This window comes from Cornus florida, unplaced genomic scaffold, assembly GCF_030987335.1.
Source record: "Cornus florida cultivar Cherokee Brave unplaced genomic scaffold, ASM3098733v1 CherokeeBrave_3.0.0_Hap2_Chr08, whole genome shotgun sequence".
NCBI classification, from domain to species: domain Eukaryota; kingdom Viridiplantae; phylum Streptophyta; class Magnoliopsida; order Cornales; family Cornaceae; genus Cornus; species Cornus florida.
In genome coordinates, this window is record NW_026775578.1 from 37,015,116 (window position 1) to 37,032,653 (window position 17,538).

The following is a 17,538-nucleotide window of genomic DNA, read 5'->3' on the forward strand; positions in this document are numbered from 1 at the left end:
GGTCTATACCCGGCATGTCTTCATGTACCCATGCAAATACGTCTTGATTCTTCCTGAGGAATTGAGTAAGTTCATCTTTGATACCTGGGGGGAGTAAAGACCCTATACTCACTTTTTTCTTGGGCTCACCAAGGATGACCTCTTCTAGCTCCTCTGTAGGTTCCACTCTATGAAAGTCTGGTCTATCTTTCCCTTCCAGCCCTTCAATCGTAAATGCCTCTTGCGATTTTATTTTTCTGAGAGAGGCGACATAACATTCGCGAGCCATTGTTTGGTCCCCTTTTATCTCTCCCATACCATATTCAGTTGGAAAACGCATTAGAAGATGGTAAGTGGACGTGATTGCTTTCATAGCATTCAATGTCGTTCTCCCCAGGATAATATTATATGATGATGGGCAGTCCACCACTACAAAGTCCACCATTACAGTGACCTGCTTTGGATTGGCTCCTGCAGCAACTGGAAGGGTAACTGCCCCCAGTGGATATACTTTGTCTCCTGAAAATCCCACCAGTGGTGACTTCATTGGTCGGAGCTTCTCTCGGCCAATTTTCAATTTCTCGTACGCCCTAAGAAATAGTATGTTAGCCGAGCTACCATTGTCTATTAGTATTCGTCGAACAGTGAAATTAGCAACGACCATGGAAACTACCAGAGGGTCATCATGGGGCTAGTGAATTCCCTTGTCATCTTCTTCAGAAAAGGTTATGACCGGCTCCTCAACTCGAGGTAATTTGGTTGGAGGACTTGTCATTCCAACTTCATTCACCTCTGAAAAACTCCGAATTCTCCTAGCATGAGCCTTCCGAGCTGAACTCATCTCACCACCACCAGCGAAGCCACCCGATATAACTTTGATCTCACCCATTGGTTGGTGTTGAGGAGGGCGATCATCTCGGCCCTCCCGGGCTGGGTTGGAGCCTCCTTTTCCATTTCTAGTTGTGAATTTGCGTAAATGACCTTTACGAACAAAGTTCTTAATTTGATTTTTAAGGTCGAAACAATCCTCTGTGTTATGTCCATGGTCCCGGTGAAACCTGCAGTATTTATCTCGAGACCTCTTTGTTGGATCAGCTTTTAGCTTTGGTGGCCATTTCAATGATGTGTCATCTTGAATCTGCAGAAAGACTTGCTCTACAGATGTATTTAGGGGGGTATAGTTATTATACCTGCCTGGACTCGCTGGGCGGCGAAACGATCTGTCAGCCTGGTTGTTTGAGAATTTCTTGTACTTCAATTCCCTTTCCTCCCTAGTGCTAGGTGCTGGCCTCTTCTTATCCGACCTCTTATCTTCACCATCTTTGTTTTTTCGTGCATTCATAGCATCGTCAGCGTTCATGTGCTTCCACGCTCTAACCATCAACTCTGTCATGCTTGTAGGGGCTTCCTTTGATAAGGAAAATAGGAACTTAGAAGTCTATAGTCCTCCCATAAAGGCTGTGAGGGCAACCTTGTCGTCCACCTCTTCAACTTGCAGCATTTTAGTGTTAAAACGACTTATGTAATCACGAAGGGACTCTCCCTTCTGCTGCTTCACATTAAGTAAATGTGTTGCTGGTCTCCTGTGCTTCTGCCCAGCGATGAAGTGTCCTATGAATTGTTTGCTCAACTCTTCAAAGTTTTTAATGGAGCCTGGCTTTAATTTATTGAACCAGAGACGAGCCCAACCCTTGAGTGTGGTAGGGAAAGCCCTACACATAATCTCGTCCGGTCGGCTTGCAAATACATAAGAGCTTTGTAGGTCTCCAAATGGTTGAGAGGGTCCCGCGTCCCATCGAAGCTCTCAAGAGTTGGCATCTTGAATTTGCTAGGTAGAGGATAACTCATAACAGCTGGGCTAAAAGCTAGGTTAGTCTTTTGTACCATATCGTTCACTGCAGCCTGGCCCTTCCCTTTCATCGCTTGCATGACATCGTCAACCTTGGCTTTCAGATCCTGTAACTCTAGATCGAACTGAGTGGCGTCCTCAGTCTTGTCTCCAACATAACTAGAAGTATCTCCACGGAGCCTGGTGGTATTCCGTTCAGGGGACCGATGGTGATGGCTCCTCTGTTGACCCCCTATTTGACTAAGCTCAACATCGTTGTTAACCCTACGGGAGTCATCGTTGGGTACTTCACTGTTTCTCTCCTCGTTGGGGGCGGCTAAGCGTTGCAGAATCATCGCATTTTGCTGGACTAACTGGTTCACCAGTTGTTCCAACGCTGCGACGCGTTCCTGATCATTTGGGACGACGGGGGGTTGCCCCGTTGAAGTCCCTGCATCAGAAGCCTGCAACCCTTCGCCCTCGCCAGTAGCTAGACCAGATCGCAATAGAACCATGTTTTGTTTAGAGAACAAAAATAAGTTCCCACAGACGGTGCCAACTGTTGAAGATGGATTCTGCGCAACCCGGATCTGATCTGACTTCCTGAATAAAGAAAAGAAAAAGTGATCCTACAAACACCGGTGTGTTACCGGTGGAGTAGGCTCCGACGAACAAGTCAGTGTGAATGATAATCTCTCTGGAGAAATCGAGATATTGAGTTAGGATTTTTTGCCTACCTCCAAACGTCGATTAGCCCTTCCTATTTATAGGACTTGGGTCAGGATGTTACGTAGCGTCCACGTCATCCTTAATCCTTATCATAATTTGTTGGCCTAATCCTTATTGTATTCTGCAATTCTTATCGTAATCTGTAACCCTTACCTTAGTCGTAGTCCTTATCTTAGTCTGTAGAGCCTATCTCAATCTTATGAGATAGCGTGTTACTTTAACGATTTTCCCCTATCCACGGGTAATTAAATTATAATCATCATAACACATTATATCAACAATATACTATTTCTATGATGTTGATGTACGTATTCATACATCACTATTAAATTAAGAATACATCATCTTTTTATTATTATTGTATTCTCAATTTAATGTAATTGTGCGGGTTTAATTTTTTATTTAATTGACAATATGTACCTAGATTGGATAGGATATTGATGTTTGGTCTATGAGAATGGCAGTGACATTTTGTTGTGATTGCGAATTGTCAAATTTTGGATGGATTGAGACTTCTAAGAGCAACTCAATGCAAAAAATTACATTTTAAGAAGAGTGGTGTCAAAATATTATATTTTGTAATTATGCTATAATGGTGTATTTCATCCATGCATTATTGACTTTCCACCAGGGACGGAGCCAATAAAGGGCAGGAGGGGCACGTGCCCCCTGGCTGCCCTCTATAATATATGTAGTAATTTTTTATATTTTTTCTATATATATGAAAAAATTTATACAGTGCCCCCCTAAATTTTATCCTTTCTAAAATTATCCCTTTATTTTCTCTTTTACTCTTTAAATTCCTTAAGAAAAAGTTAAAATTTTCTTTCTCAATTGAAATTCATCCCATGTCTGCACAAAAATAAAAGAAAGTCTCAGCATCTCAACACATGGCAACTTGCTATATATAAGAAAACTTTTGAGATCACATATTTTAAGAAAAAAACCTGCTATATTTTGAGTTTTTAAGTCTGCGCTGTTCTTATTTTGTGGTGTTATGTTTGATTGCCCTGTTGATGGTTGTTCATGTAATGTTCTTTTGGCTTCTCTTGTCAAAAAAAAAAAGAAGAAGAATTGTGCCCACCATGTTTGTCCCACCCATCAAATGGATTTAATTACTTGGCGCAAGTGCAAAAAACCTTCTGAACTATCCAATTTTTGGCAAATACCCCCCTTAACTAGGCAAAGTGTGCAAATACCTCCCTGGAAGTCACCGGATCAGCTTTCCGGCAACTGTTGATTTGAAATGACCGAAATGACCTTACTTACTAAATTATATAAAAAAAAAATATAAAAAAAAACTAATTGTGAAATGCCAATTTTACCCTACTAAATTAAGTTGCCCTAAAATCTCATTCAGTTGATTATGTTAGAGAGAGACACACACAAAGAGTTAGAGAGCAATGGAGGCGCAGATACGCCCTTAGAGTTTCATACTGTGGGTGGAAGACTTTGATCGTATTCTTGTTCTGTTCAATTGTGCGCGACATCGTGTTGTTGTTCTCTTCAATTATGCGTTACATCGTGTGGTATTTCCTGTTGGGTCTGTCATTTTCACGAACTTTGATTCGATTTTACAAGTTCTCCAAATTTGTAAGTTTAGATTCTGTTCTATGTCTTTATGTCGATTTTAAATGAATCTTATTTTTCATTTTGTATGTTAATGGTTATATTTTTGGGTTAATTAGTACTAATCGAATATTTGATTTCTAGGGTTTTTGAAAATCTGTTTTGACCTAGTATAAAATTCTCTTTTTTGTATATATAATACACATGCATGCAATTTTTTAGAACTTGGGAAATGTTTGGTGTAAGCTTTATGTTGATTAAAGAAGATAGACCCCACTGACAATAGAGTTTATAGTCAATGACAGTGGTCCATGTCTTCTTCTTTTTTTTTTTTACTTCTATGTCTTCGTATAGTGATACACAATGGTCCATGTCTTGTGTCTGATGTCAGTTTGTTTCTTATATCATTTTTAGACTGATGTCTTGTGGGAAATGTTTGATGTCTTGTGGTCCATGACTTGTGTTTGATGTCAATTTGTTTCCATGTGATCATTACTACATTTATCTTCATATGTTCCATTACTGCATATTTAATAACAGTGAAAAAAAAAAATGCTCCATTATTCCATTAGGGTTTATGCATTTTGTTATTTTATTGCTTAGATATATGTATTGTTATTTGCTTAATTTTTTTATTTTTTGTGCTTAGGGATTGTCTTTTGATTATTTTTTTTATTTTTTGTACTTAGGGTTTATGTATATTGTTATTTTATTGCTTAGGGATTGTTATTTGCTTAATTTTTTATTTCCTGTGCTTAGGGATTTTCATTTAATTATTATTTCATTTTTTGTGCTTGGGGTTTGTATAAATTGTTATTTTATTGCTTAGATATTGTTATTTACTTAATTTTTTATTTTTTGTGCTTAGGGATTGTCATTTGATTATTATTAATTTTTTTTATTAATTTTTATTTTGTGCTTAGAGTTTGTGCAAATTATTTTTTTATTGCTTGTGTATTTTTATTTGCTTAAATTTTTATTTTTTGTGCTTAGGGATTCTCATTTGATTAATTTTCTATTTTTTGTGATTAGGGTTTGTGCATATTGTTACTTTATTGGTTAGGGATTATTATTTGTTGAATTTTTTATTCACCATGACTTATGTGTTTTGGTTTGCTTGATTGAACAGACAATGATGGCAGCTTCCAAATAAAGACTTTTAACTCAAAACATACTTGCAGTTACAACAAGCTTAATAGTCAAACATCAGCCAGTTATTTGGTAGCCAAATACATGGACACAATTAGGGATGAACCCACATGGAAACCATCTGCAATGAAGAAGGCAGTTTTAAGTAATTTGGATGTTAATGTTTCCAAATACAAGGTTTATAGGGCAAGAAAGAAGGCTAGATTACACACTGATGGTGACCATGGACTACAATTCTCAAGGGTTAGAGATTACTGCCAGTTCATTCAGACCACCAATCCTGGTAGTATTGCAGTGACTACTGTTGATAGACCAACACTTGATGACCCTGCCAGATTTGAAGAGCTATTTGTTTGCTTTGAAGCAATAAAGAGAGGTTTCTTGGAAGGATGTAGGCCATTCATTGGATTGGATGGTTGCTTCTTGAAGGGTCCTTACAAAGAGCAGTTGTTAAGTGCAATTGGCAAGGATGGAGACAATGAAATATTTCCTATAGCCATAGGTGTGGTTAGGTCTGAAACAAAACAATCATGGGAATGGTTTTTAAACCAACTAGAAAGTGCTTTGGGTCCTCTAAACAGATTTACATTTATATCCGACAGACAAAAGGTAAAAATGTTTAAATAATTTATTTTATGTCATTTATTTTACATTTATGAACTTTTTATATTAATATTTTCTTTATTGTTGGTTAACAGGGTTTAGTTGAAATCTTTAAAGACAAGTTGCATGGCACTTACCACAGATTTTGTGTGAAGCATATGTATGAGAATTTTAAGAAGAAGTTTAAGGGTGCGAAGTTGAGGGATGAGATGTGGAATGCAGCACGTGCTTTAACTGAAGATACATTTAAACATCACATGCATCTCATAAGTCAGATTGATAAGGAAGCCCATTAGTGGCTGTCAAAGGTGCCAGCTAGGTTATGGTCAAGGTCTAGGTTTAATGATAATTCAAGATGTGATTTTCTTGTTAACAACCTTTGTGAGACTTAGAATGACAACATTGGTGATGCTAGGGATAAGCCATTAATTACTATGTTGGAGTGGATTAGAGGGTACTTGATGTATCGGTTTCAATCGAAAAGGGAATGGATTCAAACCCAGAAGGGGTTGTTGTGCCTTACAATTGCTGACAAACTGACCAAGCTAATGGATGATTCAAGGCATTGCGCTATAAAGAAAACATGTGATAATATATATGAAGTTTGCTATAAAGGGGTTAGTGATGTTGTTAATTTGGCAAATAGAGCATGTAGTTGTAGGGAATGGGATGTAAGGGGCATACCATGTATGCATGCCAATGCATGTATAATTGACCAAAGGGGTAATCCTGAAGACTTTGTTGATAGTTGTTATCATAGGGAGACATACTTGAGGACATATACACCTGTTATTTTCCCTATGCCTCTTAGGCAAATGACACGTGAAGTTGCCACTGATCCCATACACCCACCAATAGTTAAACCCTCATCTGGCAGACCTAAAAAGGTAAGAAAAAAGGTTGTTGGTGAAGTGAACAACAAAAGTGGTGCAGTTAGCAAAAAAAAGCAATTACACAACTGCAGAAAGTGTGGGGGCAAAAGGACACAATGTCAGAACTTGCAAAGCTACTAAAGTAACACCTCAAGCTGCCAAAAAAGGTACACCAGGCAGACCTAAACTGCCAGTTACTTCTGGGCTACTTGGTGGACTGCTAGACACCGATGGACTTGCATCAATAATGGCAAGAGGTATTGCAACTCTAAGAAAAACTGCAACAGGAAGAGGCATTAGAAGAGGAAGAGGGGCTGCAGGTGGTATGGGAGAGGTTGGCACTACAAGTGGAAGGACTGCAACTGGTATGGGAAGAGGCATTGGAAGTGGAAAAGGGGGTGCAAATGGTATTGGAAAGGATAACGCTACAAGTGGAGGGACTACTAGTGGTATGGGAGAGGTTGGCACTGCAAGTGGAGGGACTACAAGTGGTATGGGAAGAGGCATTAGAAGGGGAAGAGGGGCTGCAAGAACAAATGTAATGCAACTGCAAGAGGTTATTGTTTTAAACTATCATAATCAATTAATTTGAATGTTTACTGTCATATTACTAATATTTTATCATTTTGTTTCATAGGTGATGACAATACAATCAAGATATGGGAATTTGTTGAATAATTTGTCTCAACCATCATCATCAATTGATTTCAATGTCTTATGGAGTAGTCAAGCATCCTCATCATCTAGGTATGTGAGAGTTTTTTTTAAAAAAAAAATTTTGGAGTAATCAAGAACAGTTTATAAATGTCTTTGATGATTTTACCTCCTTTTTTTTTTTTTTTTTTTTTTTTTTTTTCACAGGCCCACTACAATTGACCCAAGAGTTTAAGGAAATTTGGTGGTTTTCTGTTTTTTGGAGTTCATGGTACAGCTTTTTGTAAGTTTTGGTGCACAGATATTGGTTTTCATCTTTTGGTTTATTGATGGTGCACAAATATGGTTTAGATTTTTTTGGTTTGTTGGTGCACAGATATGGTTTACATTTTTTAGGTATGTTGTTGGTGCACAGACGTTTGGTTTTTTGAAATGTTGGTGCACATATGTTGTTTGGTTATTTAGAATGTTGGTGCACAGATTGTAGTTTTGATTTTTGGGAATCCAAAACTTAAGATTTTGTATGGTTATGGCTGATACTACTATAATTTATATAGTTATGGTTATGGCTATGTTTTTTTGTATGTTGGTGGTGCATAGATTTTGTTTTTGTACGGTTATGGTTATGTATTTTGCTATGTTCTGTACATAATTTATTTTTGTATGTTTTTTGCTATGTTGGTGCAACTGGTATGTTGGTGCTGCAAAAATTACCCCAGATTATAATTTTTTTGTATTGTCATCACCAATTTTGCTATGTTGGTGCAACATAGTATATTATATAAAAAAAATAAAACATTAATTAATTATAAAGTTCATTACAATTATATTCTACTATATAACCACACAATAACCATTACAATAGCACATGCTATAAATCCCAACATGAAAACAACTAAATTTGTGATTACATGATTCCCAATATTGTTTTGCACAGGTGGTGCACCCACAAAGTTCATTCTCCCATCAATAGGCAGTGTTTCATATTCCAAATGGTTCTCATAACCAATTCTCATAGCAATTTGGCCTCTCAAAGATGATATGGTTCTCATAGCCAGTTCTCTTTTCATATGGTTCCAGTTCTCAGGATCCACCCATCTATGGAACCCACAAGACATCATGGGATACCTTCCACATCCACAGAACCTCCGACCTAAATTATTTTGTGTAGTGGCTCTTCTCAAAGGAGATTTTACTCCACAATAGCAATACAATACATTGCTTGATGGCTCTATATCAGTACTACAATATATATTGCAAGCACGTAAATAATTAAAAAAAAAAAATTACTATTAATTACTAAACACTACTATGCATTTGAAGGAAAAAAACTAACACAAAAAGTAATATATATGTATTATAAATATATATATATATATATATATATATATATATATATATATATATTCAAATCTAATATATATGTATTATAAATAAATTTAATTGCATAAGAAAACTCACCTTTGTCCAAAACCCCTTCCAGTTCGTTGTAGAGAGAGAATGAGTACACAATTTGGTAAAATGACATACTATGGGGTTATATAGGCCACAAGGCTATAACGGTCACAAAAAGGACATTTTCGGCATTATAATACTTTGAACAGGTGCATGGCATTACACATGCTCAGAAAGCTGATCCGGTGACTTCCAAGGGGGTATTTGCACACTTTGATAGTTAAGGGGGTATTTGTCAAAAATTAGATAGTTCAGGTTTTTTTTTTTTTGTACTTTTGCTTAATTACTTTCTCATTCATGTTTAGAGGAAAAAGACTACCATACACTTTGCTTTTTCATTTAACATTAGTTTGCTTAATTGATTATATTAATTATAATAATGAAATGTAACAACTCCATTTCAGCTGTTTCTTGCTATTGTAGTATTTAATAGAAGAAGAGACAATTAAAGCAAAGAAGCCGTTATTAGCGTTTTTGCAAGAAGAAAATCAATTCGACAAACATGGTAACTACACTTTCGCCTCAAATTTCTTACAGGGTTCTATCATCAAGTAATAACAAATCTAGGGTTCAAGAGTGCTCGATATGTGGAGATGAATTCATGTCCGGTCAAGCCCTAGGGCATGCCATTAATGGGTACTACGAGTAGTACTGGCTGCAATGGTTCGATTTTGAGCAATCTCTGAAGACTTGAGAGCAGATTCTGTCCCTGAGAGCACCAATGGTTCGATTCGGGAAGACGACCAGTACATGCGACGATTCCGTATGTTGTACACCAGAGAGCCCAAACCCATTTTGCACAGCAAAAATCTTTAATTTCGAGAGCTATCTTTCCCAGTGTAAGGAGACCCATCTCACTAAATCATCCAAGAAGAACACGAATTGATGATTTGAGTGATATTGCCATGGAAAGATAACGAATTGATGTTGATGAAAGTGCTAACAGTGGAAGTTGCAGAGGCCCCAAATAGCACCAATTATCGTACCAGAAATTGGTAATTTGACCATTCCCAATTTCTGATCTGATAAGAGGTTTCAGCAGAGGTCCAAGAACATTGGTGAGGTATGTTGAGTGTAGCATTTATTTTGATCCATTTCAACCATAGCAGGTTCTTGTTGTTATGGTAACTGATTTTTCTTTCTTTCACTTAACTTTTATTTTTACTTTCCTTGTAACCAAGCAAAAGGTATGGAAAAACCTTTCCACTTGTTTGAGAATTCGAAAATATCTTGGAAGTTGAAACTTCAAACTCTGATTGAATGTTGTTTGGTGGTGGAAGTATCTCAATTCGATGGAAAAGGAATCTGGGTAAGATTCCAAAATTTAAACACTTATCTCCATGAAGTCGAATAATACATAGCGCACCATTGAGTCTGGCCTCTCAAATTCTGAGTGTATCATTCTGCTTTCTACACCCTCTTATTGTAATTTGTTGTGCATTAAAACGAAGTTGTTTTTAGATTTGTGCATTAGTTGCTCTGAGAATGTGATACAATTTACTTCAAGAATGCAACACTCTTTAATTTGTAATAAAAGTGTGGCTTATTCGAAATAAAGTATTCTATTCTTGAAGTAATAATTTTGGCCTTTTCAATTCGTAGGCTCGTGTTTCATGAAATAATAGATATTGCAATCTGGAAAGTCCAATAATAATATTGCATTTAAAAAAGACTGGCTTTGATCTGAACTTGGACCATACACAAGTTTAATTCATTATAATAATATACTCTTTTTTTTTTTCTTTTTTTGATAAGTAATAATATACTCTTCTTTTTATGTGAAAAAGTAATGGGTCCCACGTGCATTTCCCAATCATTTCCCTCTCATTGTCTTGTAATTTACTACTGCCACTGAAATTCCCCCCTTCTCTGTCTCATGGGATTGTCTACCAGAAATTTCTGAATGGATATTCACTGACTAGACTTTTCAGGTAAACTACTACACTCCAATAATATTGCTCATAAGAGAACCCGAACCCGAACCCGAACCCGAACCCGAACTCTCAACCTTCGTTTGAGTTGAGATATTATTGGTTTCACCCACTAGACTTGGATTGTCCTTTTTTTTTTTTTTTTTTTTTTTTCAAGTGATTCCAAAAGTATATGTGGAATATGAATCCTGAAAGTACAAGACCCTTTTCTTACTGTGTCTACACAGTGCATTCACATCAGGACAACCCATCAGCCTGCCAAAGAAACTTGTGTTTGTCTTTTTTAAAAAATCATGCTGAAACTTTTTCTTTCCCTTTGTTTTCTATTTCTTTGACTACTTTTTGCCTTCTTCCTTTTCTTGTTCCTCTTATCTTGTGTCCTTCCCACTGTTTGGTTTATCAAAGCTCGTTCCTTGATGGTTTATTAAAGCTCTTTCCTTGTTAATTCCCCCATCCATTGTCTTTATCTGTTTAATTTATTAAACCTCTCTCTCTGATCTTAAACTGCATATATATTGTAGTTCATTTCTTTTTGTATAAGAATAATCCTAAAGATTTTGTTAGGCCATGGTCATGGCAAAGTCAATCTTTTACAGTGTAACAGGACTTTGCATGCTTTTGTGTTTTGGTGTTACTGAAGCAGCTCCCGAAGGTGCTCTGATTACAAACCTTCCAGGGTTCAGTGGCACTTTCCCTTAAAAGCATTACTCAGGGTATGTCTCATGCAATAATTTTATATATTAAATGAAAATTAACATTGTGTTTTGTAGTGTTGATATTTCTTGTAACTTGGGATGTTGAAGGTTTGTCACCATAGATGGGAATCCTCCAAAGAATCTATTCTACTACTTTGTTGCGTCCGAAAGAAGCCCATCAAATGATCCTGTTGTTTTGTGGCTCAATGGGGGACCAGGTTGCTCTAGCTTTGATGGGTTTCTTTATGAACATGGTACTGCCTCTTAATATTCATGAAGATTTGATATTAAAATTTAACACTTGTAAATTTATGTTCTCTATTTTTCTTTTTTCTAATTCTTAAAAGTGGATTTATTTAATTTATTTAATTGTTAATTTGTTTTCATGTCATTACTTGTATTTTTCTACTAAAATTGATCATCACATATATTTGTCTATGAACTTTGTTAAACTTGATCTCTAAAAATGTCTTATCCCAAAGGTTGGGTCCTTTTTTGGTGCCTTCTATCTCAATATTAGAAAGCCTAACTGGGGTTGTGGAAGGGTGGGACCGTGGGAGAGAAGTTTTTAGAATGAAATGATTGAGTGATTCAATGATACTTGCAAAATCACCTCTTTTTGTATAGTGTGTTGTTTCATTTTCACTAATTAGAGCTAGTACTCAATCTGCATTGTGTATCATGTCACGTGAATTACCTCATATGTCAAGTTACATGAATGTAGGCCTATTCTTAATCCATTCATATATATTACAATTCAGAACAGAGTAAATTAAAAAACAAAATATATCAAACTTTATGATGCCTTTTTTCCATCACAATTTTTTACTAGGAATACACTATTTATTTTGCAGGACCATTCAATTTTGAAGCTGGAAAGTCTAAAGGAAGCCTGCCCATTTTACATCTGAATCCATATAGTTGGTCTAAGGTTGGGAAAAAAAAAATAGCAATCTTTTACAATGATTTGAACTAAAATAGTTCATATATAATTGCATATTGATTTCACTTTTCCAAATTTAATTTCTCTCTCATATTAATCTCAAATTCTCTCATGTATGCGATTCTCGAATTCTTGTCCCAAGGTTTCCAACATGATCTATTTGGACTCCCCTGCTGGTGTTGGCTTTTCTTACTCTCCAAACACCACCACATACACAACTGGGGACATACAAACAGCCAAAGACACACATTTTTCTCCTCAAGGTAATACTTTAAATTCTCGAATTTTTCGAGATAAAATTCAAGATGAATTCAATCCAATAAATTTCTGTTTTTTTGAAAATATATAGTGGTTTGAACAATATCCGGAGTTCCTTTCCAATCCATTTTACATCTCCGGAGAGTCTTATGCCGGAGTTTATGTGCCAACTCTTGCTTCAAATGTAGCAGAAGGTATTTTATGCTCTCACATATAGTGACACATTCTTGTTCTATGATCAAGTTTTTAATTTTAGTGTAACATTTATTGGTCTTATTGACAGGAATCAAAAGTGGTGTGAATCCCCTTATTAATTTCAAGGTTGGTGACTTTGGCAACTCAAAATTCAAGGATTAATAGGTTATATACACACACACACACACACACACACATGGTTTGATGAGCTTTGAATCACATTGTGCAGGGTTACATGGTAGGAAATGGGGTCACAGACGAAGTATTTGATGGCAATGCTCTTATCCCATTTGCACATGGAATGAGCCTCATCTCAGATGCTATATTTGAGGTGGGTGAAACACACATGCGCGCGCGCACGCGCGCGCACACACACACACACACATATATATGATTTGAATGTTGCATTGATCATCTTAAACAATTAAGGGTATAATGGTATATTTAGTTCAGTTTTCTGAGAATAATTTTTCGTTTGGTATTTAGTTGCGATTTTCAAAAAACCGTTTTACGAGTACAAAATTCAGTTAAAAGAGACCTCCAAAAACAGTTTTTTGTTTAATGAGTTCTTGATAACTATTTCTAAAGACTCAACCAAACAGACCTTAAACTTTTACTGCTTTATCTTCCATTTGATTTTGAAAAACCATTTCAAAGTTTTGGACATTATGCAATTTGGACTCATTCCTATATAACATTAATTAGTAATTATTTTCAATATGTGAGACTACTTGGGATGAAACTGAGGTTTAACTATGTATATGCATACATCTAATGTTCTTTAATTGGTTGGTGCACATATTAATATACATTTGCTTCCAAGTTTTGTAGTTCTTGCTTTTATGAATACGTTTCAAAGAGAGTAAAATGATATAAAACTGTTTGTAGGAAGCTGAAGCGGCTTGCAAAGTTAACTACTATGAGGACAACAGTACGAGATGTTCAAATATACTTGGAAAAATCTTCGGTGTAAGTTGGCTCAATTATTTCACGTATTCTTTAACTTCACACTTGCACATATCTAGTAGCGATTTTATCACGAGGACATTCTCACTGAGACCTCACTTTATCTCAATTGTTGGCTCGAGATACATACTCGTAATGACTAATTTAGATGGTGTGAGCTCAATTAGAGTGACCTCGTTATTATGATTTTTACTACATCGAAAGTAACATTACTTAGCCTCCTCGCCAGTGAAAAGAAACCTCCTCCACATTGCTAATGTGGCGCAATGACACGTGCTCTATTTTGAATTTAAAATATGTAAAAGACAATAAAAATATATATATTGTAACTTTTTATCTCTTATATTAAAAAATTACAAATGGACGCGTGTCATTCTATCAATATGCCACATTAATGGTTTGGAGAAGGTTCCTCCTCACCAGTGAAGAGACAAGTATTGTTCTGTCAAAAGATAATGTATCATTTACTATATTTGTAACCTCATGATTAATTGGTTTTTTTTAACTATATATTGCTTTTGTAATTAAAAATTATAATAATAATAATAATAATATCATTTCTTTTTCTTAAAGTAAGAAATTTAATATATATATATATATATATATATATATGATTGGCAGGCTTTGGGTGGTCTAAACAGATATGACATCCTTGAGCCATGCTACCATGGTGGCATGCCAAGTGGAAAAGACAAAAATGTAAATGGAAGCAGAAGCAGCTTACCAACAAGCTTTAAGGAATTAGGAAATAATAGTGAGAAGCCTGATGGAGTGAGAAAACGGATGTTTGGTCGTGCATGGCCTTTCAGAGCACCTGTCAAATTTGGCCTTATGAAATCCTGGCCTCAGTTAATGGCAGAGGACCTCAGTGGTGTTCCTTGTGTGGTAACTACTCTATCTCTCTCAATATATATATTCTCGATGAGTCAAGTTTTTAATATCAAAGGTAAATTGCACTCACCGCCTCCGAAATGAATAGATATTGGGTGCGCTATGTGCATGGTGCACCAGCTTATTCGAGCCGTACGTGCATAACATGTACTACTTAGTCTGAGCCTGGTGTATGGTGCGTTGGGTGCACCCAACTACACAGTATTGATTCAATAGTTACTTTGGCCATTACCAGATGTGAGCGTAATTTACCCTTTTAGTTAATTTTCTTTTTCGGAATTCCCTTGCGAAAAAGGGGAAAAATAAATCTCCATTCCCTTGCATCAAAATCTTTTTCTCTCTACATTAACGATCATATAATTATGGTTATATATATATATATATACAGGATGATACAATAGCAACAGTGTGGCTGAACAATGATGAAGTTAGAAAAGCAATTCATGCAAGTCCAGTATGTGCACTTCCTAATTAATTTCTTGTACTAATTAATTTCTATTGCATTTAGTACTTCTTCTTCTTCAAAACTAAATTGAAGTCTTTTTAATTTATGACTACTCCAATTTCTCTTGCTTTTTGTTAAAAATTAGGAAAGTGGAGCTTGGAGCATATGTAACTCTCTATATTACTATGGTGATGCTGGAAGCATGATTAACTTCCACAAAAACCTAACCATGCAGGGTTATCGTGCACTTATATTCAGGTAAATTAAGTACTCGTCTTTTTATTTCATAATTAAGATTGATGTGAATTGAAATGGAGTAAAATAATATATGACCACGTGTAACATAAAAGACTATATCTGAGTTGAAATATATATCAAAATATTGTGCAGTCCAGTTAATTTTTTTTTATTTCACTATCTACAATTATAGAAAAAGTATTCTAATTTATACGTTGAAGGGTAATTGTGTTGTTTCAAAATTTAAAAAATTCAGTGAAGTGCAAGCATACACAATTGACTAGGGAATAACATAGACACAAATATGGAATACCAGTGAGGGCGAGTTTTGGTCCAACCCGTATGTAGTATTAGAGTGTGAGTTTTAGCAGATCGGTAAAATTGTTCTATTATAACATGAAGGTTATAGGTTCGGAACAAGAAAACCATTCTCTTTTGTAGAATACCAATTGTGAACGTCATCATTTTCATGCACAAACATGATGATACATGTTTATATAATTTGGTTACAGTGGAGATAATGATATGTGTGTTCCATACACTGGGAATGAAGCATGGACCAGATCACTTGGTTACAGTGGATATCATATGTGTGTTCCTCCTTTTTCTATAATTTCTATTGCAGGTACACACAAGGATATGCTAATAACCTCATTTATCTCACCATCAAGGTTTGTACCACAGAAATTGTAAATTTTGTTTATAATGTTATAGTTAATCTTATAATGTTATGTTTGGCCGCACTGAATCCGCGCTTTGAATTTGGAATTAAAAAAAATTTAGTACAAATTTTAAATTCAAAGTACCGATTCGATGCTACCAAATATAACATAAAATTATTCAATTATTCAAGACATCATTACTTGGTGCAATTATAAACAACATTATTTATCAAATCAGAATTGACATGTGTCTACTTGGATCAAGTCAATTCAACCTAAAAAGAATTATTAACGAAAACAACCAAACATTGTGTGTTAGCTGTATAATTTTGTATTTTTTTGGTGGGTAAATAAGAACGAAGTTTTAAGTTTTATTGTTGAAGTTGACCTTGCTGTCATTGTCAAATAACCAAACAAAATAAAATTGATAATATGAATATTGATGAAATAACATCATTTGGGGCCTATTGGCTTGTGTTTTTAACAAACTCATCTCCTCATGCTTGAGTAGCATTAATGTGTGAAATCTATGAGTAATGATATGATTTGACTATATTAATAAAATTGGTATTAATGGAACCCATTTAATAGGTTATATTCTTTTTAAACTTTTTTTTTTATTTAAAATATTGTAAAAGAGTAGTAGATTTGGTATCATTTGTCTCACCTAAAAAAGAAATTATATTTACTTTTATTTTTATTAATTGTTAATGTTATAAAGGATACGTGGCCCAATAATATAATAACATGTAAATATTTTTATTTTCTGCATATATATATATATATATATATATATATATAATGTTATTGTTGTGAAATTGTGCAGGGAGCAGGACACACTGTACCTGAATACAAGCCAAGAGAGTCATTGGACTTCTACAGCCGTTGGTTGGAAGGAAAAGCCATATGATACAGTGATACACAACATTTATGACCCCACCTCTAATAATATTATTTGACCATTCCATTTAATCCCTGTTCAAGATGTAAATTATTTTTAATTTACACAAGAAAATGAATAATGTATAAATGTTTCAAATACACCAGAAAAGTCAACAATGAAAAGATCATGCACTTTGTTTCATGGACACTTCTCTTTGAATTGACTGATCATTATTATTTGGTACTATAACAACTCACAATTAAAAAAGAAAACAAATAAATAAAATCATGTATTGGGAATTATATTTATGCAAGTCGTTAAATAAAAATGATAAATGCGGATACAATTTCTTAAATGGAAAATTAAATTTGAGTTATGGAAATAGAGTTGGGTTTGCCAAACAAAGTGCTAGAGGACCAACCTCAAACCTCATATCCAATGCTTTCTTACTACAAGAAGAACAAGAAATGTGTTTGCCATTCACATCAAAAGTTGATTTTGATTTAATTCACTTGATTGGAGAGACCTTCTCAAACAAAGTGCTAGAGGACCAACCTCAAACCTCATATCCAATGCTTTCTTACTACAAGAAGT

The 17,538-nt window shown here is 35.2% G+C and overlaps 1 protein-coding gene and 1 pseudogene across 1 annotated transcript; one reads left to right on the plus strand and one right to left on the minus strand.

Annotated features, from left to right (window-relative positions):
* Window positions 1-670: 670 nt before the first annotated feature.
* LOC132270054 (uncharacterized) lies at window positions 671-1,372 on the minus strand. Its single transcript, XM_059771266.1, has one exon. The coding sequence runs from the start codon at window positions 1,370-1,372 to the stop codon at window positions 671-673; it is 702 nt and encodes a 233-aa protein (XP_059627249.1).
* Window positions 1,373-8,961: 7,589 nt separating this feature from the next.
* Window positions 8,962-16,971, plus strand: LOC132271320 (serine carboxypeptidase-like 20; annotated as a pseudogene).
* Window positions 16,972-17,538: the final 567 nt, after the last annotated feature.

Coding starts and splice junctions, on each gene's coding strand:
- LOC132270054 (XM_059771266.1), bottom strand. CDS start 1,372: ATGACAGAGTTGATGGTTAGAGCGTGGAAGCACATGAACGCTGACGAT.